Source organism: Amphiura filiformis, chromosome 5, assembly GCF_039555335.1.
Source record: "Amphiura filiformis chromosome 5, Afil_fr2py, whole genome shotgun sequence".
Taxonomy (NCBI): domain Eukaryota; kingdom Metazoa; phylum Echinodermata; class Ophiuroidea; order Amphilepidida; family Amphiuridae; genus Amphiura; species Amphiura filiformis.
Genome location: NC_092632.1, coordinates 58,086,335 through 58,110,975, shown reverse-complemented (window position 1 = coordinate 58,110,975; position 24,641 = coordinate 58,086,335). Strand labels below are relative to the sequence as shown.

Below are 24,641 nucleotides of genomic sequence, written 5' to 3'. Positions count from 1 at the left end.
GAGTTGACCTTATGGGCATGAACTGTGCTCTATTGGTACTTGCCAAACCCAACATGAAACTCAGAATTCTACTGATCATTATAAAAATATTTACAACAATACATCAAAATTGTCCAAAGCCACCCCATGTTACGGTACTTAGTACAGTAACGTATAGGAAAAGCCTAGAACCCACGACACAGAATGCAGCACACTTACAACAAACTAAATTAGCTTGGAGTAAAACTGGTCACATTTCCTACTAGACATAAATACCAAAACAATGGTACATAATCCATCCTAATACCTTGCTGGGTTATAACTTACAGTAAAAAATAAATTTGAGAGACGCTAAAAATCAATTTTCCCTATACTTTAACACATGCCTCAACCGTAGGCACCTCAACCTTAGGCACCACCACCCCTGACTTTGCATCGTTTGAATTCCAATATCTCAAAAAGTAAATACAGTGTGAAGTTTTTACTTTCCACACTTTTAGCTAGATAAATTAGCAACAAATGAGACCATTTCTAGTTCAGTACCCCTCAACATTCTGAATTTTTTTTCCAATACCCCAATTCATGACGCATTACCATAAGCAATCTAAGGCCCTTCGCACTTGATTATTAGTTTCCTGTTATACCACCCGCGTCCAAATTGAAAATCTCAAAATAATTTAAATATTTTATTTTTATTTCTAATTTTCTCCTTTAAAATAACTTTCAACTACCGTACTTCTACTTGCCATTTTCTGACTTTAATAATATCAACAATAATGATGAATGGCCATCATACCCGATGCCCCCAATCGTGAAGCCTCAGACACGCTACACTACTACCCTCTCCCACCCCAGAATCTTAACACAAAACATTAAATTTTTTTTTTTTTTTAATCTTAAATAATTACAATTACATGTAATTTATCATTGCAATTATTCAGTCATTTAGAACCAAAGTTTATCCCGTAAATCAATTTCCCATGCATATTTAAAGGTGAACCTCATTGAAAATAAAGTTATATATCAATGGAAAGCTTATGATGTCAGGAAGCAGAAAAGAATATTTTTTATTTGCATAGCGTACCAGGCTAGACATAATCTCCATGCAAAAAATGGATATTGGCACCCCCTAAATTACAAAACGAAATCGTTCAAATTACGCTTTTCGTTGATGACGCAGCCCAGGGACACACAGTTACTTCCGGGTTTGATTGTAAACACAATGTCCGTGTATTACTGTGGCATGCATCGGGCCAATTCAGTCATTGTCAACTTTACATGAAAAATATCTTCAATAAAATAAGAATTACATGAAGGAAATATCATGATCAAATCAAGAATGAAGTTCCTGAATAAAGTGAGGGGATTTTAAAATGGGAAAAGTGCTGGCGGGTGATTTGGGATAGGCCAAGCCATCCACGATATGCATAGGGAATATTACAGTAAAGCGCCAAGAGCGAAGATTCGCCAAATGAAAACAGATTGCAAAAAATAACTGCTAGTGCTACCAGTTCAGATCGTCACACCAAGTTGAGATGAACTTATCAAAGGAAAATGAAGGAATAGAATAAGGTACATGTACAGGATTTTTTATTTATTTTTTAGCTTTACAACCGGTCATGGCCGGTCATGTATGATAGACGAACTTGTATATAGATACATACGGGATGAGCTCAGTGACTGACCGCCGAGTGTTCAGTATCCGCGACTGTACTGTACTTACTTGCAGACAAAATGACCGATTTGATATTCACATTCTGATATTTCCAACTTATTGCTACTTCATCAGCAAAATTTATTCCTGTAAATGTTCCAAATATAAGGGAACGATTGATCAAATCTGCTGAAACACCCCATGAAACCACAGATATATGGAACACACACCGGGAACACACAACGCAAGTGCTGCCGGCGGACGAAGCCCCGAAGCGAGTCGCTGTGTTTGTGCATATCCGTCCCTGCCATTTCTTCAGCAATTTACGCATCGTGTTCGGTAATCCATAAAACATGAATTTTTCACTTTTTCAGTACCTTAAACTGATTGTACTATCATTAAAGAATCGTGACACAAGTGACAATGTTTTAATTTTATTCAGATTTCCATTTAATAACGGTCTACTAAGCCTAAATTGTATTTATTTTATCATAAAGTATCTGCCCGAGTATCTGTTTCTTTCAATCGTGATTGTGTGGAAAGAATGTATTACCGCAATGCGCTAAATATGAAAACCTTTATATGGGCTGGATTTGACGAAATCGACGGTTCTTTATTAATTTGTTGATTACTGCAAGACGATATTTTTTTTAATCAGATATTTTAAAATGAATCAAGAATAGGGAATGTCACAAACAAGTATTTAATTTGTTATTCGATCATGTTTATTCAGTCCATGACATGAACGGTACTCGGTAGCAGCAAGCATTTGCGCATGGGATTGATCCCAGCGCCCGCGCGAAATTCAAACTCAATTACCCAGTTATACCCAGCCAGTTATGACTGATTTTGTCAAAAATTTACGGAAAATTTATGTGTTGACAATAATTCTATTATTTCCAATATATATGGCTCAAAATAAGCTAAGGTGTCATAAAAGTGTAACACACAATTATTTTTCCAGCTCTTTTCTTTTGGTCTCCAACCAGGTTTAAATTATAGTATGCACATATATCGCTCATAATACACTAAAAGAAAGATAAGTTATAGACCATTTACTTCACAAATTTAATTTTCTAGCCCTTGCGTGACGTTATATTTGACAGACACAATTTTGATGATTTTCTGCAATCAAATAAAAATTTATAAAGTATTACATAAGGTATTTTGTGGTTATTTAGGTGTAGGACCTACAGCAACTGATTGTGGAAAAAATGTGTCCAAATATTACAATAAGGAGGATAAATTGTTATAAATAAAATATGTGTGTCTGTCAAGCCATAACATACGCAAGATGTCTGTCAAATGTAACATACAGAATAATAATTTGGCAAAAACAGTAGTTCAAGATGGGAAATTGAATAAAGATCACATGCAGTTTATAAATCACATGTTTTAAAACACTTTTATAAACTCTAAACTATCATCATAATGTGAACATCAAGTGATTTTTAATTTTTTAAACGATTATGTATGTTACTTTTGACAGACACATACAAATCTTATGTATGTTACTTATGCATAAAATGTTTGACAGACAACACTTAACAATGGATTGTGTCATCAAAAAGCTTCTCCTCACAAAGTGATAGTGCCACAAAGCTAGGTGGAGCTAAATGCTATGTCATGTAGCATAATTAGCTGTATCACCCTAGTTTAGCAGGAATTACAGCACCGTCTTTCGTATGTTACTATTTGACAGACATTTCAAGAAAAATTTTAAAATTGTTATATGTTCAAAAAAGATGGCAGCCACTTACAAATTGATTATAATATGGAGAAATGAAGTTATTTACAATAGATTTACCCTTTAGTTTATGCTTCAAGTCTTTGTTTATAAAAAACTGAGGGACTTCAAAATCAATCAAAAGTTTGACAGACAATAGTAACATACGCAAGGCAAACTTTTAAATCCTTTTTTTTATTTTTTTACTTATAATTCATAATGCCTCTTTCTGTTTTTTTGATTGGTTTACTGCACCATTTTGTGAAACAGGTCACATGAATTTCTATAAGGATCCATAAAAAATTAAAAGCTGTTGAAAAAAGGCGTCTCTTGGCATGTTACAAATAAAAGTGTAAAAATAGGCATTTTTACAGCTATTTTTTATTTTTTTTATTATTTAGAGTGAAAGGATTTTACTTAAATTGTGTATGCTATGTCTTTACTACCTAAACTTGCCACTAAACTAGCAAATATTCCATTTCTATAATTATTATTTTTTAAAAGATGTCAAAATATATGGCTATAATATGACACCTTAGCATATTTTGAGCCATATAGAAGGAACCAGCAACTTGAAGATTCCTCTAATTTCAAGCTTTATCATGTTTATTGTGAAAATCAGACTTGCCGGGCAGCTTGCAAAGTACAGGAAGCAAGTCTTGTTTACGTGTTTCGAGTAGGATCACGTGACTCATGTAACCCTGAGCTTACGCCACGAGCATTCCCAAGGTCATAGACGATTGATTTGGGTGCTTTTTTTTCTCCTTTAAAAAGACCAAAAATTCAATCATTTTTTAATTTTTCAGCTTTATTGGCCATCAAAAAAATCGGAAAAAATAATTTTTAGTATCCTGACATCATAAGCTTTTCATTGATATATAACTTTATTTTCAATGAGGTTCACCTTTAATATAGCATCAGCATCTATCATAGCAAAAATCTGCTAGCGCTATGCATGATGGGATAAGAATAGGAACGGTCCAAATTTGCATCTTCACCCAACTTATAGTCGGCACAGAATGAGAATCTATCCCAGCATCCACAGCATGAGCCCATTCAATTAGTATACGCAAACCATGCCCGTTAAACATGTTCCCTCACTGGCAAAAGTTGCCGAATTCGTACTAACTCACCGCTCAACTCCGTTATTTAGATATTTGGAGAGTAATTTCCGAAAAAAATTAGATCGAAATCGTCACTTTCAAACCCACTAGAAAGTCGCGAACACGTGCGAATCATCTGACCTCTTCATTGTCTTCCGGGTTATGATGAATAACCTTTTGCTGTTTCTCTAACTCGATCTAATTCCCCCCAAATTTTTTTTCAAAACATCGCCGTAAAATTTACTACCGGTAATGAATTTCCAAAATGGCGCTGGGTGCGCGATTTCCCTATGCTGAATATTGCGCATGCTCTCAGACTCAGGTAAGGAATGATCACATACCGTAACCACCCGGGTATAAGCCCACCTTCAGGTATAAGCCCACCCCCTATTTTTCAAAACATTCTGGGAACAAGGGTGCACTCGGCTATAAGCCCAGTACTAAATTTTGGCCAAGTTCTTAAATCAAATCATTGCTTTTTCTCTCACATTTACGAACAAATATAAAGAAATATCAGTTGATAATTAACATTCCACACTTAGAATTTTAAGAAATTGACATATATGATAGAAATAACTGGTACATTGGGCATATATACAAATGGGGATGATTTTTCTAATTTCTAAATTCAAGTACTAGCCCCTCCCCGGTTATAAGCCCACCCCCATTTTTGAAGTGAAATCTGCCATCTAGGAAGGTTGGCTTATACCCGAGTGGTTACGGTACATACCAGTCCTAGAAGAATAGGGATTAAAAAGCTGTCAAGTAGAACCATGTCAGTCCTTCGTTTAAAGGAGGATTTCGTGATCCTAGCATCCTCTTTTTATGACATTTTTCAGTAGATATCCACGAAAAAGCTTATTTCCAAAATTTCAGTTGATTCCGATTTTGCGTTTATGCGAGTTATGCATGATTATGTGTATTACACTGCTCCATAGACAATGTGTTATAATTTCGTTCTGGTGCACCAGAACAAAATTCAAATTTGGCGATATTTTTGCTAAACGAATTAATCTGCAAGAAATATTTGGTACATAAACATTATGTAGCCAGAGGTATCCAGTGGTGTAAAAATCTCAACTTTTTTTGGGAAAAGTGGGGGGATGAGGCTGTGGATCACGAAATTCCCCTTTAATTAATTAATTTAAATAAATCAGTGGAGTTCAATTAATTGCTCTCCTGGAATTGTTCAGGAGAGCAACGTTGAGCACTTAAAATTACACTCCTGGTAGAACTGAGGAGCTCAATTTGTGCTCCCAATTGAACATGAAGGCAGATCGTTTTGCGTCCATATCCCATGCATTTATTGTATGTGGACGCAGATAAAACTTCAAAATTATTAGTTGATGATGAAAATTAGAAATTTCCATTTTTAAAAATATAATTTTTTTTAAATAATAAAAGCCCCAAAATTTTGACCAACCCGCTATGTTAAAGTGAAGTAAATTCTACTCATGAATGATCTATGGTGAACTAGGCAGATCGCCTCTAAATTGTATAGTTAAGTCTAGAATGATACAGTTGTGTGTGTAGTCCGAATAATCACTAATCAGTCCCAGAACAAAATATTAATTTCTGACATGATCGTGTTCTGGATCTGAACTGTTTCCATATGAAATCTTGATGGCAAATTGGACAAAAGAAGGACATGCAGTCCTTCGTTTTTAAGGAGCGCAATTGCGCTAACGCTCCTCATGGAGCTCCTGAATTCTGATCCTTTTAGAGCCTTTTTAGCGCAACTGCGCTCCTTGCCCTGGAAGGCTGGATGGAGGCACGAGTAAACCAAACCCACTAATAATATTAATAGGCTATGCTACACGTACCACGGGCATGCGGGTCAGACTACACCCCATCAAATGTCAATTGTTCAAATAAATTACATGAATTAAGTACATTTTCGCCCTAATATTCCATTTCTAGTCGCTACGACGACAGCCTACGATATATGGTCTCATTTCTGTATCAGTTTTGGTCCAAAACGTGGTCAGAAACAGATGCACAAACTCGGCCAATTTCGAGCAAATTTTCGTACTTCCGGGGTCCAGACATCTTAAATTAACGTGTTGTTGATGGCGCTAAAACATGTGGTGCCACAATAATACAAAGAAAAATTATCATTTCGATTTTGCCTTTAAAATTGCTTTTATTCAACGTAACAATAATATTAAAGGAAACGTAGATTATTTATGATAAAATAAACTTATAAAACATTAAAAACTGAATATTTTCAGGTTGTGATAAATAAGTAAATAAACATTAACCGCATGTCGCCAGTCCAAAGTGTGAATTTCATTAACCGGGCCGCCGGCTGGGATTTCCCCATCAAACCATCGTAATACGGAAAGCATACACAAAGTGCAAGGTTTCCTGACGTTGCATTTACAAATATTGCAAGATTCAAGATTCTTTTATTGTTCAAAACCTTACTAATACAAGGTACAGAACATAAGCTCTTAACATAAAATTTCAGTACGGCACAACAATTTCAGTTATTACAACAAAATACAGAACAAAATTTTACATTATATAAAAATAAAGATTGGATTTACATGTACAAAATTAGGAAGATGATCTCAGTTGCTTGGAAGTTGGAAATATAAAATAAAAATTTACACAAGTTAATCAATTCTCTACCTGATGAATTGAAAAACTGACAAAATTTGATACTGGACGGATTATCATAAAAATACTTTTTGAGAAATGATACTTTTTGAGAAATGATTTCCTTTCTTCACTAACTGCATTCTAAAACATTTAAGGGGGTACTACACCCCTGCCCAATTTTGCGCCTATTTTTGCATTTTTCTCAAATATTATAGCGCATTGGTGACAACTTAGATATATATATTATAGGGGCAAGGACTACAACTACTGCACTGGAAATTTTATTTCAGCACAAACAACAGTTGTGGAGTTACAGCCAAAAATGAGGGAAACCCAATATTTGATCAATAAATCAATAACTACTTGTCTTGACTCACTGAAATTCCAGTGTAGTAACTGGATTCCTTGCCCCTATAATATACGTAACTTTTTTTACCAGTGTTTTATTAGTTTTTGAGAAAAATGCAAAAATAGCCACAAATTTATCAAGGGGTGTAGTACCACCTTAATGAAACTCATCACCAATACTATTACTATCACATTTGTCACATAATCTATTTGCTAGTGAAATATTCAAATAACTACCAGAAACAACAGGTAATTTACTAAAATTCCTACATCTAAAACGAGTGTATGGTATGTGATTCTCAAATTTGAAGACAATTTGTTTAAGTAGTTTTCATAACACAACTCATTTTAAAAAAGTCTATAATTAATACAACTACTTGCTGTATCTACATTTGACTTCCATTCTTGACTAAATTGATCAGTGAGGCATTGAGACACCATGTTTTTTAGCCAAAAACTATTTACTTCACAACACTGATTTAACCAAATATATCCAAGACCTAAATTATTTAGAGATGATTCAATATGTTGAATCCATTTGCACTCAAAAGACTCATTCTGTAACATGACTTTGTAGATTATCGAAGACAATTTATCATTTTTATTAGAAGCTAATTTACTCCAAAATTACACATGACTATGCAGGATACTAGACTGCGGAACTCAGTCCTCAATGATAGTCAGTCATTTATCTTTTGGTCGTTATATGACTATCATTTGAGGAACTCAGTCCTCAATGATAGTCAGTCATTTATCTTTTGGTCGTTATATGACTATCATTTGAGGGACTGAGTTGTTATAATATATCTTCCGAGGTGCAATTTCAGACAATAGCTGGGGATTAGTGGGGCAGAGGTTATCTATTGAATCCTTTCATGACCACTGAAGCATAGTCAAGTCTGCCAAGGACACTCGGCACAAATTGAAAGACCATATGAACTCTCGACAAAAGAATGCATGCATGTCAGGTCATCGACACCAATTTGGTGTTTGTTATGACACCAATTTGGTGTTTGTTATGCACCTCGAAATATGTACCTTAGGCTTAAAGTCTATGTCTAGCATGATACATGATCATGATGTTCATACATACGCACTATATAACGGCGCGCGTGATTGGTCGAGAGCCGGGCATAAACAACGCTTTATGCCCGGTGGCCTGATGTGCGATCACGGGTGGGAAAAAAGCGAAGGAAATTAAGTGGTTTTTAATGATGTTGATTGTTATTTTTTGTTATTATTTTGATGAAATAAGAATCACAAAATGTTTTCATTTCATTTCATTTTATTAGAAAAAGCATCGTGGCCCTAAGGCCAAATTGAGCAATTTTTACAAAATTCAAAGACATCAAAATATGACTAAATTACAAATACAAAATATATATAAACAACAAATTTAAATTCAAATAATGCAAGATAAAAGATGAAAAATATTGCACATGTAAAGCAAAAATGGATATTGCCACATATTAAAACATCAGCATGCAGGTGTGAGTTGGCTCCGGGAGTCGGTGTGGGTGGAAAAGGGGTACACAGGTGAAGGGTGCATGAGCGCACGCACCCCGATGCACACACAACGGCATGCCAGCACACATGGTCCCTTCATCTCTGAACCCATACAACACCCAACCACCACAGAAAACAGCCACTCACACCTGCACAATATTATACTCACACACACACTCACATACCTAATTCACACCACACATATCACTGGGCTCAAACAAACTCCAAAAACACCTGGTACTCCCTCGTGCTCCCACTCACACATACAAATAAAGAGATCATAATAAATTATATAAAAGGGTGTCAAATTATGTTAATTAGTTTCAAAGGCACTAGCAAGCAACCTGCGAGCTAAGCACTGAGTAAAGGCCCGGTCAACTATGACGGACAATAAGCAACGAAAGGTGACGAACGTGAAAATCACAAAATGTTGACGGCAAAGCGACGACAAAAAGAGGAAAAACAAGATTCGGTGACGAGTGGGAACGACCTTTAGCGACAACACGACGGCAATCAATAATAATCAAAAATATTAATATCGATATCTATAATAATCAAAAATATTACACATATCAATAATATTCAAAAATATTACACATATCAATAATAATCAAAACTATTAATATCTTTATCAATAATAATCAAAAATATTACCATCAATATCAATAATAATCAAAAATATTACACATATCAATAATAATATAAAAAACCAATATAAATATCAATAATAATCAAAAATAGTAAAATCAATATAAATAATAATCTAAACTTTTAATATCTATATCAATAATAATCAAAAATATTAACATCAATATCAATAATAATAAATTCAAAATTGCAATTTCAAGCAGCTTAACATCGCTGTCGCTCACCCCTATTCGTCATAGTGTGACCGGCCTTAAACACTGAGTAAACAGTCACAATACACTACAATACAGTCATGCTGTTTAACATGAACACCCGCAAATCCTATGTCTGATCTGATCAATGCTGAGATTGGGTCACTCATACCATTACACAGGAGAATCTGACTTGAGTAATTAACATGCATTGTTTATTCAACTAATGTGTCAACATTACCATGCCAGTGTTCAAACTAGAACCTATTGTCAACAGTTAAATGTTTGTTTATTGAATTAGGAGTCTCCAAATCACCCAAATTAAACAGGGTTGCCAAACTGTGAATTAGTAGCCCAAATGGGTGACTTTTTAAGATCCCCAACTTTTGACAATTTCCTGTCCCATAGAGACAGATGGTTAAGAAAAATGGGTGACTTTTTAGCAATGCAGGTACAAAAGTCTGGTTAGGCTCACCGTAACTCACAGGTTAGCGGCATAATCAGTGAATTAGGTCAAAGTCTCCAAATCACCCAAATTAAACAGGGTTGCCAAACTGTGATTTAGTAGCCCAAATGGGTGACTTTTGAAGATTCCCCCAACTTTTGACAATTTCCTGTCCCATAGAGACAGATGGTTAAAAAAAATGGGTGACTTTTTAATAGCAACTTGAGGTACAAGTCTGGTAAGCATGGTAAGGCTCACCGTAACTCACAGGTTATCAGCATAATCAGTGTCTGTGCAAAATACTTTGCCAATGTTGAAAGTAAGTGTTCTACAAAATTGTACATTTATTTTGATTATTCCGAGACTGCACCTCAATTGCCCTGCACCAGGTGAAACTAAATTAACATCTATTGTTTATTCAACCAATTTGTCAACATGGTCACTGAACTTACCAATTCAAAAAACTCAGTAATTTGTTATAGATACCTTAAAGGAGTATTTCGTGATCCTAGCATCCTCTATTTATGTCATTTTCATTAGATATCCACGAAAAAACCTATTCCCAAAATTTCAGTTGATTCCGATTTTATGCGTCATGAGTTATGCATGATTATGTGTATTACCCTGCTCCATAGACAATGCGTTGTAATTTCGTTCTGGTGCACCAGAACGAAATTCAAATTTCACGATATCTTTGCTAAATGAATTAATCTGCAAGAAATATTTTGTACATAAACATTATGTAGCAAGAGGTTTCCAGTGATGTAAAAATCTCAACTTTTTTTGAGAAAAGTGGGGGGATGAGGCTGTGGATCACGAAATGCCCTTTAAGGGCTGGGGTATGAACGTTTGGACAGTATTTATTGTGGGACATTAGAGCACATCAGACATATCGAATAGCATTCAGAATACGAAGAATGTCCTTCTGATATCAAATAATTTTGATTTTTTTGAAATTGCAAATTTAATACATTTTTATGGCAAATCATTAAAATTGATATTTTGATATTTAACAGTTATTGAAGTAAACTTTATAAATCTGATGATTTATACTTAAAGTGTATGTAGGATGAAAAGCCGACGATCAATTTAAAATTTTGATCTTTCATTTTGAAGAAATGGGTTATTTTCCCAAAAAAACCTCATTTTTTTTGGTAATTTGGGAAAAAAAAATCCATATCTTCAATATGAAAGGTCAAAATTTTCAATTGACCGTCGGCTTTTCCTCCTGCTACATACACTTTAAGAATATGTCATTAGATTTATATAATTTACTTTAGTACTGTTATATATCAAAATTTGAAAATATCAATTTTTTTATAATTTGTCATAAAATTTGTATTATATTGTGATTTTCAAAAATGAAAATTATTTGATATCAGAAAGACATGCTTCAGATTCAGAATGCAATTCGATAGGTCTGAGGTGCTCTCATGTCCCACAAAAAATACTGTCGAAATGCAATAAACGCTCATTTTAGATCCCTTAAAGCAATCACACAATATTATATAATACCAGGGACTGTGTATGAACACCTAATTAGTCACGCATCAATAATGTCAACATTTACTGAGGTCATGATCCAATTGCCTATTTGCATGCCTTATCAAACCACTGAATTTTACCATGCTATGTTATATGAAACAGAGTGTATTAAAGGATATGTGAATAAAATTGTTTCATCTGCACAGTGGTGTAGCCAGGACTTTTTCAGAGAGAGAGAGGGGGAGAAGGCAAATTGTCACAAATGGGCTAAAAAGTAAAAGGTACAACAAAATTTATCCAAAATGGGCTAACAAATAAAAGTACAACAGAATGCATACAAATCTTAAATATCCGTAGCCAGCATACCATAGGGGCCCAAGAGGGAAGTAAATAAAATTGTGTTCATCTGCTCAGTGATGTAGCCAGGACTTTTGCAGGGGGCAGCAAGGTACATTTCAAGGTTGGGGATGGACAAACTTGGACGAAAATGGTAACAAATGGGCTAAAAGGTACAACAAATTTGTCCAAAATGGGCAAAAAATTAATGTATTTACAAATGCATAAAAATTTTAAATATCAGGGGCAAGACTTCTCACGGTGGATATGATATGGTGGCAAGAAGACTTCCATCATGATCTAATTGCAATTTCAAGCCATTGATTTATATGGAAAAGATACTAAATATTATATTTCTAAATGATAATCTCCTCTCATACCATTAATCACATTAAATAAAACATTTACATGTACAAAAAATATACAAAATTTACCAACCGCGAAAGACTCTGACCGCGAAAGACGGGTGACCGCTAGTACATGTAATACATCAAAACTGTTTAAAAGCACTAAAAATGGCAAATGCAAAAGGATAACTACTGATTCAATAAATTAATAAAATATGGTACTGGACTATTAGCAAACCTGGATGTTCTGACAGGAATTTTGATATTGCACTTGAATTGCGGAGATTTCTACCATGGGCTTCAAACCTAGTGGGTGGAATGAGATGACTAGTACGAGCATTGGTTGATAGCCCTTCAGCAAATGAATGACAGAGTAATTCTCTTCTGTTAGTTAAAAATCAAGATTGCACGAAGTAATTGCATCATCATAAGATGTATAGTTCCAACCAAGTATTGTCCTACATGCCCGCTTTTGAATTCTTTCAATATCAGCAGATTGTTTTGATGTAATACTTGAGTGCCAAACCACAGCAGCATATTCGAGAACTGGTCTAAGGTAACTTTTAAGAACAATGGTGAGCTCATCTTGAGAGAAGCCAAATTTTTTTAAAGTGCTAAGCATAAAAAGACGCCTATTGGCTCTGGTAAGCATATCATTAACCTGGGCGTCCCATTTAAGGTCATTTTGTAACCAGAGACCGAGCACTTTCGCTTTGTCAACATAAGGAAGAGGCTCATTACCAATTCTCAAATCTGTGTGTAGTGGCTCTGATCTACCAAAATTAACAAGAAGAGCCTGGCATTTGGATGGGTTTAATTTAAGGCAATTGTTTTTGGCCCACTCAGTAAAATCATTCAAATCATCTTGAAGACAGCCTTTAACATTACGATGACGGTTCTCACCAAAGGTCATGTCATCAACGTATTTCCAGTATTGTGATTTGGCATCTGTGGCAGCATCATTAATAACAATTTGGAATCCAATAGGGCCCAGTTTTGTGCCTTGAGGAACCCCCTTTGACCGTAACATACTCAGATAAAGAATCATTGAATTTCACACACTGTTGCCTGTTGTGCAAAAATCACAAATCCATGGCACAATGGTTCTTCTCACACCAACTTCGATCATTTTCTCAATTAACAAGGTGTGATTGATGAGATCGAACGCTTTTGAGAAATCTGTCAGAACCACTGTGCTAACGTTGTTATTTTTTTCCGCACCCTGGTGGAGAAAATGCATGAGATTAACTAAATAATGGCTGGTAGAAACTCCAGAAACATTGCCAAACTGTTTGATGTCAATAAAATTCTCAATGTCTTCCAAAATCCATTTACAGATAAAACCCTCAGCAATTTTGGAGAAAATTGAAGTGAGAGACACAGGCCTAAGTTTTTCAACATTAGGGGGGCTGGTCTTTGGAATTGGCACAATTATTGCTTTTTTCCATTGGGTGGGCACAATTCCCTCCTTGTAGGAGGAATTTAAAATATCTGTGAGTGGAATACTGAGTTCATAAGCAAATTCACGCACCAATTGAGGTTTAAAACCATCGGGGCCACCAGCTTTAGATGGATTCACTTTCTTAAGTTCAGAGTAAACATCCCATGGGTAGAGATGAGGGACTGGATTTTTTGCAGGTAAATAAGCAGGAAGCTAGCCTTAGCCAGGACAAGAGGCTCAATGTGGGCTGACACACTAGCGAACATGTTGTTAATAGTGTTAGCCTTACCTGTAGAGTCATCGTCATCTACTCCTGGGACACTCACTCTGAGCTCAGATTTGTTGTTATTTGTGACAATTTTATCTGCTGGTGCCACTTACGGGCTCAGTTTTTTGGAGAGATCTAATTCTCTGAGCATGATATGTTAACTTAGCTTTAGTAATCTCTCTTGAACCTTGTTACGTAATTTACGCCACTCAACAGGGTTAACCTCAAAAGCCAATTGGCGTTTCTTAATCAACTTCTTAACATGTGGCGTGATCCATGGTTTATCATTATTGTGAATCTTTTTCTTTTTAATTGGGAAACACTCTTCAGAAGCAGAATCAAGCATGGCATAAAACCTATCAACTTTGCTCTGAGAACCCTCGCATTCAAGGATTTCATGCCAGTCTTGTTTCTGAATCCATGTACCAAAGCGATTAATTCCATCCTCAGTGATGGGACGACCAACATGTATTTTAACAGAGTTATTTCTATTTGAAATCACTTTCGGATTCCATAAGACACCCTTGTGATCACTGCTCCCTATTGGAGAAATAGCAAAAGGATCACTGTACTGTTCAATGAGTTTACTGTTCGTAATCACAAGATCTAAAATTGCATTTTCACGAGTATTGAAGTTTGAAACAAATCATTTCCCCTCATGATGGGGTAAACTTTCATGCGGTTAAAGTCACCTGTTATTATAATACCAATCTCGGATATTTTGAACGTAAAAGTCCACACTTTGTAGTAGGTGATCAGACAGTAGTTCTTGATGTGGCGAGTCAGTTGTAATATACACAGCACACACAGCGATGGCAGAAATACCACGAGGCAGTCGTTTAGGACGATCAGTACCCATGTACATTCCAGTTGGACAGGGACCACAATGTCAGCAATATAAGAAGTTGGAATGTCTTGTCTGACGTAGATAGCTACACCCCCACCGCGTTTGTGTTCGCGACTCTTGGAAAATAGGGTGTAACCTCCCAAGTCCACTTGATGATCAGGGATGGTACTCTTAAACCACGATTCACTAACCACAGCAATGTCAACATTATTAAGTTCAAATATCACTGAGGCCTCATCAAGTTTGTTAACGAGAGACCGGGCATTTGTCATGAATAAAGTTGGCAACATGGTACCACATGAATTATTATGGTGGGTGGTATTGCAAGGATCAAGTTGTTCGAGCATATACTCTAATGCAAATCTTTGATTTGCGTTAGAGATAACTGCTATGAAATCCTTGTGCATAGTCCGATGCATAAAATTGTACCGAGACGTAAACATGCTTCATAGTTCACAAACACACTTCATAAGCGTGTCACTATAAGCTTTATTCTATTGCATGTATTGAGCCGTACCTTTTTACATTTTCGATACTTACGATCCTAAAAATTGGAAGCAAATATAAGCTGATTTTTGCTGACTGCACAGCCGAAGAAAAGATGGTAGAAATTTAGCCTCAACATGTGGGAGCGTTTGACGCGGGTAAATGTTCATGAATAATGACTGGGAGGTCATAGGCTAACAGCTTCTATAGATGAGAGTATCTTATCACGTGAGCTTACTTGATGACGTGACCTGACCTTAGACTGGTGCCCTCAGTCAGGCGGCGAATGACATGCATGGTAGAAAGAGACGGCAAAACTGCTCAGCCGTGCGTGCACATGATGGCACTTTCCACACAAGTGGAATGAATTTCGCAGCTGCCGTGATCACTGGTACAGCCGCCATTAAATTGGCACACTGAGTGATCGGAGCCTAACCAACACGGCGAATTACGTCAGAGCGACTCTCACCCAGTAAAATCAAATTTTATAGTATTTAATTAATTTGAAGGTTAGTTTTGTGGGGTTCATTATCGAACCCCAACGGTTTTAGCTTGTATTAATATTATTTATTAATATAGGCCTATTTGTTTGTGATATTTTAAGCGTTTTAAATTTCAAAATAATCCCATTCAATTACACGGCTGACAAAGGATATTTACTGAATTTAGAGAATGCACGGCGTTCACCACCTGCATCTCTCTGACCTTACTTCGTGACAAAATGGTGAAGCAAGCCGATCACCGGAAAACATTGGAGCAAGTTGCCTAGAAAGAGTGATGAAATATCTACCTAAATGCACCTGGAATGACACATAGAACTGAGAATTACGTCAGCAACACGCATAGTAACCAATTGGTAGGTAAAGCTATGTACAAGGAGGTATTTAGGGGGTATTTCAGAATTGCCTATTGTTATTACAATGACATTACGTAACGGTAAGCTTACGTGAATTTGTTTACCGACCGATATTCGGGCGAAGGACACTAGCCACGAATGCGAGGGCATCCGTGAGCAAATTTGTGGCTAGTGTTTCTCGAGCAAGGATCAAGAGAAATGTTGGTGAGAGTTCTTCGGCGGAAGTCGCAAGAATCAGCATTAATATCATGGTTATCATAATCACTACGGTTGGTTACTACAACGGGAATATTTCTCCTTCTGTTTCTACCTCCTCGGCGTCCACGCTGGCGTTGTAAAATACCAAGGGATGTAATGTTATCAACAGTTTGTTTTGGAAGTCTGCTTTTCTTTCTAAGTGCAAGTAACTCCTCACGCAGGTATTGAAAGCGACTGTTATATGTGCAGTACCGCGTCGTACTGCACACTTCCTTCCACAGTCCCGCATGCGAACTGCACCTTCCGTCACGCACTTCCGCATGCGGGACTGCACATCCCGACTTGCATTCCGCATGCGGTGATGCAGGTCGGGATGTGTAGTAATTCATATCTTGATACTGCAACATTTCTGGTGCATTTCCGCTGGGGATGTGCAATATTTTGGTGTATTTCCGCTGAGATCGTGCTATATTTTTGGTGTATTTCCGCCAGAGATTTGCAATATTTTTGGTGTATTTGCAATATTTTTGGTGTATTTCCGCTAGGGGATTTGCAATATTTTTGGTGTTTTTCCGCATGGGGATGTGCTATATTTTTGGTGTATTTCCGCCAGGGGATTTGCAATATTTTTGGTGTATTTCCGCCAGGGGATTTGCAATATTTTTGGTGTATTTCCGCATGGGGATGTGCTATATTTTTGGTGTATTTCCGCCAGGGGATTTGCAATATTTTTGGTGTATTTCCGCCAGGGGATTTGCAATATTTTTGGTGTATTTCCGCCAGGGGATTTGCAATATTTTTGGTGTATTTCCGCTAGGGGGTGTGCAATATTTTTGGTGTTTTTCCGCATGGGGATGTGCTATATTTTTGGTGTATTTCCGCCAGGGGATTTGCAATATTTTTGGTGTATTTCCGCCAGGGGATTTGCAATATTTTTGGTGCATTTCCGCATGGGGATGTGCAATAATTTAGTGCATTTTCCGCACGAGGAAGGAGCATCAGGTCTTCAGCAACTGTGGAATCTGTGGAGTCACCAAGCTGCGGCTCTTCTACGGTGGAAATTGAAGACAGTATTGCATCTTTGCATTTGGACGAACCTTGTCCCGCTCGGTGAGCATTTTTGCTTGCTTGCTTGTTTGTTTTTGTATTTTATTTTTTGTATTGTTTGTGTGTGTTTTCCGGCTTCTTTTTCTTTGTTTAAATGTAGGAACATGGCATTTTGACACCTCATTTGTTGCAATTGACTAAGGATTGAAGTCTGTAACCCAAGACTTGAAAGTTGCAGTAAATTGATTTTGTATTCAGAAGCGGCTAGGGGACGCCGGGGTAACCTTGTCAATCAAATACTTCATCTATTGTGTCCAATACTTAATCCGATAAGTGTTCGATGCGTATCGATAAAAATAGGATCAAGATCAAGGAATTAAGCTATGGCGGCGCGCTTTAATTAATACTTTACGAGGTGATTCAGCCAGGTACCAGGATTCAGCACTCAACAACATGCATAGGATGTCATTACTTATAATTTATTCTTTATGATTAAGGTTTAAAAAAAACAATAATAAAAATATAAACAAAATAATGATCATATTATAAGAATATAAGGTATAATAAGATTTCTTTTATTAAAGAAATTAAACTTTTTTTTTTATAACAGGCCTAAATATGAATTCATAACGTTATACCAAAGAAATGTTATATTAAAATGTGCTTTGTGATTTTTTATTTGGTTAAAACTAAGCACTTTAATAATTCTCATATAGGCTATTGGTAAAAACAAATAGGAATGCGTCTTTTTGAGTAGGCCTAATAATGTATTTAATAGTATTATAGTTTTGCAATATTATTTTTGTTATTATTTATATTATGTTATTCAATTTTGAATTATGTTCAATTATCCCAGCAAACACAAAATGTTTTCGAGTTTTCGACATCATTCGCAAAAGGTTAGAACAGGTTGCCAGAAAATGTTTAAATGTCGGATTATATAAAGGGTATATAAAGGGATTAAAACTTATTCATAACATTCCAAAACATTTTTTGATAATTTACTGCAAATATTCTCAAACATATCATTATCTAAGTGGTAACAAAATATTTGGCAAAAAATGTTTGCAGAAAATATTTTTTAATAACATTTTGAAAACATTAAAACAAATTTTTGTAGTGTGTTTCCATACAAAACGATGTTTTCATAACCTTTATTTAACCCGACATTTAATTTTATTAAAACGCAAGGGGAATTTGAATGGATCAAACTTGCCGCCAGTAACTGGTTTCTAGATATCAGAGAACTACTAATTTTTTAGGATAAATAAATGTATACATGTGTTGAATTGATGAAAAAAGTGGAAAAAAAAAAAAAAGAAAGAAAAGATTTAAAAAAAAAGAAAGACGGAAAAGAGGAAGAATGAATTTATTGTTTATACTTATTTGTACTAATTTTCTGAAGTCACATTTCAAATAGTCCCCGGGATCGGGAAGAGAAGTTACTTTTATTTCAAGGCTTGTGCTTCTCTTCAAATATACCCCAAACAACAAATTTCCCGTGCGTGAAAAACACACCCAACGTACGTAGTCAAGTCAAATGCCTGTAATGTAATATAATGTAAAAAAGGTTGTCATCGTGCACTATAAATCCCCGAATTTATAGGTTTTCCCGGTCAATTTCGCAACTTGTGCGTTCCATTTAATAAAATTGTCATTCGTTTTGCGCAAGATTGAATGATCATAGCGAATCCCGATTTCTTTTTAGCATTATGAGCAATCGATTTCATTTTAGTTCAATCAAATTAATGTAAGATCAGAACAATTCATTATTGTGAATTCAATTTCGTTCTTGGGTGTTTCAATTTCACTATTGGACATCGAATTTAAAGAAATAGACAATCAATTTCGCCATAGATGCATGATGGACTGCGAAACGTTGTTAATCCGATTTTCAATTTCATGTATTGACAATCTAATTAGCGAAAAGGAATTCAATTTGAAATTATGCACATTTTCAAGTGTACTGACATAAGCTTGACATAGGCCTATAGGTTTACGTTGCTGCAGGAAAAAGGTGAGTAGTCCTATGTAACACAGAATAACCACACACATGTTTTAATGGGTAATGCTTGTAGCCTTGAAATGAGAAATATACTTTAGGTATAGTGTTCAATTATAAACACATAATGCTTGCAAATACGAATACGAATGCAACATGTTAATATTGTTTTAAACACAAGAACGTATTAAAATATGTTTAAAACATCGCTTAACACGTTCCCCGGGTGTTAACAATATTAACACTTAAAAATGTTAATCTTCACGTTTCCAGCACGTTTCCATGATTTCATGTGTTTATAATTGAACACTCACTATTCACCTTCACTGCATAAATTATATTGATATTAACATGTTAACATGATCAAATGTTTTTCATACACCGAATAAAAATGAATAAAATGTTATACTATAGGCCTAAATCATTATCCAGATTTTCACACGATGAAATGGACACGAAATGGGTCTATATTAATTAATTAAACAGGTTGTGATGTGAAGGATATCATAATGGATATGATTACAAGTTGACTGCAAAATATGCTAAGCTATTTAATTTCTGGATGTTGTTTTGACTGTGTTCATTCAGTTTTTATTATACGGTACATACGAGTACATACGTATATAATTAAAAAAACGAAGAGTTTAAACGCCCTATCGTAAGAAGAAGCAGATATATTTTGTATGATTAACTACACTGAGCTTAATTGAACTATGGGACATACATCACTTTATGGTGTCTGAACTAAACCGGGAAAATGCTTTTAAATATAGGTTTTCCCGTCCAATTTCGAAATTGAAATGAACGCTTACAGTCTCGATTTCAATTTAGCAAATGTGCAATCTATTTCATTAATACGCATTCAAAATTCTAAATAGTGCACCCAATTTACGACATTGTGCAGCAAATTTCATAAATTGTGCAGCCAAATTCACCTGGCCTTGAATTCAGAGCCTATTTGGAAATACAAATTCATATATGCGGAAACAAAATGGAAAAATGTTCAAACGAATTCGCAAAGTGCAAAATCAAATCCAGAAATATTTTACAATGGTTCAAATAATTATAAAAATGCTATTTATCGTGTTTATATTGAACATTAGATAGGCCTACACGTATCGTCAACATTGTTCAAACAAGCACGCTGCTATATTAATTGTGAAGGAAAACATATTTTTAAGTAATGTTTAAAATTGCCGTATGCATAGGCCTAGTAAAAAAGAAAATGAATTATAACTAATTATAATATTCAAAAGCATTTTCCCGGTTTAGTTCAGAAACCATAGAGTGATGTATGTCCCATAGTTCAATCAAGGTCAGTGTAGTTAATCATAATTATAAAAATGTAATGAAACTCGTCCTTTACGTTAATGCTACTTCCCTACTTCTTCTTACGATAGGTCTTTTTTAAATCTTCGTATTTTTAATTGTATAATATGTATCGTATAAGACTAAAAACTGAATGAACACAGTCAAAACATCATCCAGAAATTAAATAGCGAACCATATTTTGCAGTCGACTTATAAACATATCCTTCACATCACAACCTGTTAAATTAGACCCATTTCGTGTCCATTTCATTGTGTGAAAAGCTGTACTTTATATTAATAGGCCTATAGTATAACATTTTATTAATTTTTATTCGGGGGGGCACCGACCATGATGGGGGCACCGGGTCTGATTGGGGGCGCAAGCCGTTTTTCGCCAGCCCATTTTCCTGTGGGATCGATTGGGGGCACGTGCCACCCCCCCCCCCCCGTTCCCCTATGACGCTACGCCACTGGATTAACTGACATGTTAAAGCACTGTTAATACCCGAACGTGTTAAGCGATGTTGTAAACATATCTTAATGCGTTCGTGTGTTTAAAACATGTTACATTCGTATTTGCAAGCATTAATGTGTTTATAAATGAACACTGTCAGACTGTACCTAAAGTATACTTCTCATTACAAGCATTACCCATTAAAACATTTGTGTGTTTATTCTGTGTTACATAGGGCTACTCACTTTTTTTCTGCTGCAACGTAGACGTAGGGCCTATAGGCCTATGTCAGTATATTTGAAAATGCGCATAATTTCAAATTGAATTTCTTTTCGCTAATTAGATTGTCAATGCATGAAATTGAAAATAGGATTAACAACGTTTACGCAGTCCCCGTGCATCTTTGGCGAAATTGATTGCCTATTTCTTTAAATTAGGCGTCTAATGGTGAAATTGAAACATTCGAGAACTAAATTGAATTCACAATAATGAATTGTTCTGATCATACATTAATTTAATTGAACTAAAATGAAATCGATTGCTCATAATGCGAAAAAGAAACGGGATTCGTTGCGATCATTCAATCTTGCGCGAAAACGAATGACAATTTTATTAAATCGAACGCACAAGTTGCGAAATTGACCGGGAAAACCTATATATAATTATAGTTATAATTCATTTCATTTTTACTAAGCCTTTGCAATTAGGCAATTTTTAACACTACTTAAAACTATGTTTTCCCTTCACATTTAATATAGCAACCAAAATATTGCACATCCCCTAGCGGAAATGCACCAAAAATGTTGCAGTTCCCCACGCGGAAATACACCAAAAATATTGCACGTCCCCTAGCGGAAATGAACCAAAAATGTTGCAGTTGCCCACGCGGAAGTACACCAAAAATATTGCACATCCCCTGGCGGAAATACACCAAAAGTATTGCACATCCCCATGCGGAAAAACACCAAAAATATTGCACATCCCCAGCGGAAATGCACCAAAATATTGCACATCCTCTAGCGGAAATGCACCAAAATGTTGCAGTACGCATGCGGTAGTGCACATCCCGACCTGCATTACCGCATGCGGGAATGCAGGTCGGGATGTGCAGTCCCGCATGCGGAAGTGCGTGACGGAAGGTGCAGTTCCACATCAGGACTGTAAACGGAAGTGTGCAGTACCGCATGCGGTACTGCACACTTCCGCGTCCCAAAAAATAGTTCCCTCACGGGTGTAAGAAATTACAAAGTCAGAACTGTTAACAGGGGCTATAATACCATAGTTTGAATCAGTATTATTCTTAAGCTGAGTGTTGTGAAGGCTACCTATATCATTCTGATGCCAGTGTTCACCGATGTCATTGTGTAAAGCTTAACTGATGTGAGCCTACATGTAAACTGTTGCAAGGCTGCAGAATTTTGCACCGTAATTGATGAGAATCATGTCGAGTTTCAGCTTCAAAAGCTGGAAGATTTTTGATATATTGCACAGTCAGGTACTCACATAGTTTATTATACCATGGAAGAAAGAGATAAGAAGGAACCACAACGAACGCATTCACTTTGTACACTCCCTTTACCGACATTTAGTTGACATTGTTATTCATGAGGATTTACTTTGATCAATACCCGCGTTAGATAGGTGATTGGTATTGTATTCCATGTATTTGCATGTCTTCTGGAGCGTGTGTGAAGGATGATTTGAACTAATGACCTTCCGTGCAAGCACCCTATAGGATTTTCTTTGGTGACGTGATCATCGGTCATTGATGGCCTACATCTTTTCTTCCATTTTGCCCAATTTTTCCGAACTTTGATGACTTTTTTCTCAGAGTTGGCAGTCTTTGGCACTGAAACGAGTTAGCTAGTTACGATTATACACATATAAACTATTAAATTAAACAGGTTTTATGTACCGGACTCAACCGAACATTGTGCATTATTTAAGAACATTTTACATCTATTTTTCATCGAAAAAGTCACCAAAATCTTACCTTATTTGCTAAAGATGAAACTCAGCAAAAAAAAGCGGCCGATTTTGATTACCTTTTCGATGTTTTATAGGACATTTTCTACACAACACGATCAAGAAAACAGTTTGACTGTAGATCCCAAAACAAAGCTACTATACATGTTCAGAGCATCAGTGAAATTCCATAATCTTACTTCTGGGTAGCGTTTGTTTGTTCGTGGATGGGTTTGTTATAAATTTTTTCCAGGAATGATTTTGCCAAGCCTCGATCGCGGTAAATGGATCATACATGAAAGTAAGTACCATTGATAGCTTTTCTTTTCATGCGTCAATAGATAAGCGGATTAAAACTTGGCCGATCGAAGTCGTTGTGGTTCCTTCTCATCTCTTTCTTCCATGATTATACAGATCAACTTGATTGATGTAAACAAGGCTGGTAAACAAGACAAACGAAAATAAACGAGGAAAAACGGAGAACAAAATCATGTTGCTGGCATCAGCTGAGGTGCGCCATCTAGCAAGCGGCCCCTCGGGCATAAACAACCGTTCATACATACACGCTATGTAACAGCGCGCGTGATTGGTCGAGAGCCGGGCATAAACATCGTTTATGCCCGGTGTCCCGGATGTTAGATCGCCGGGTAGGAAAAGTGCAGGAAAATCGTGCATTTTAGTAACTTTTTGTTATTATTTTGATGAAATAAGAATCACAAAATGTTCTGGTATGTATGAGCGGGGTTCATTCATATATTTTCATGACTAAGCGGTTGTTTATGCCCTCGGCCGCAAGCGGCCCCTCGGGCATAAACAACCGTTAATCATGAAAATATATGAATGAATCCCTAATTTAGTCATGAAAATATATGAATGAACCCCTACATTTAATAAGCTTAAATTTAACAAAAAAATAATTGTATTTTTTACCTTTCATGTTGCTGCTTTTGAAGCCGTTGCATTCGTGCGAAAAATTCTACATTGTTTGTAGCCATTTATACAAGCGATTGAAGTGAATCATCTACCACAAATTAATAATTATTAGCAAATTCTGAATACAAATTTGTCCAGAAAATGCAAAGCGTTTTTGGTCGCAACGGCAACGCAGACGGTAAATTTTTATTTGACAGCCCGTGGTATATAAAGCCCGTAACCAATTAAAAGAGAAAAACCGCGAAATCGCCGCGAAAGCCAGAACGCTCAAGCTCAAGAAAAGCTCAGAAAGAAAGAAAGAAAGAAAGAAAGAAAGAAAGAAAAAGAAAGAAAGAAAAAGAAAGAAAGAAAGAAAGAAAGAAAGAAAGAAAGAAAGAAAGAAAGAAAGAAAGAAAGAAAGAAAGAAAGAAAGAAAGAAAGAAAGAAAGAAAGAAAGAAAGAAAGAAAGAAAGAAAGAAAGA

The 24,641-nt window shown here is 35.9% G+C and overlaps 1 protein-coding gene across 1 annotated transcript in view; it reads right to left on the bottom strand.

Moving 5' to 3' along the window:
- The window catches only part of LOC140153429 (uncharacterized), a 40,725-nt gene extending 16,393 nt beyond the window's left edge, over positions 1 to 24,332 (bottom strand). The window contains exon 1 of the mRNA XM_072176182.1: positions 24,178 to 24,332. Within this exon, the coding sequence (XP_072032283.1) occupies positions 24,178 to 24,242 (65 nt within the window). The 5' untranslated portion in view covers positions 24,243 to 24,332. The remainder of the gene's footprint in view (positions 1 to 24,177) is intronic.
- Positions 24,333 to 24,641: the final 309 nt, after the last annotated feature.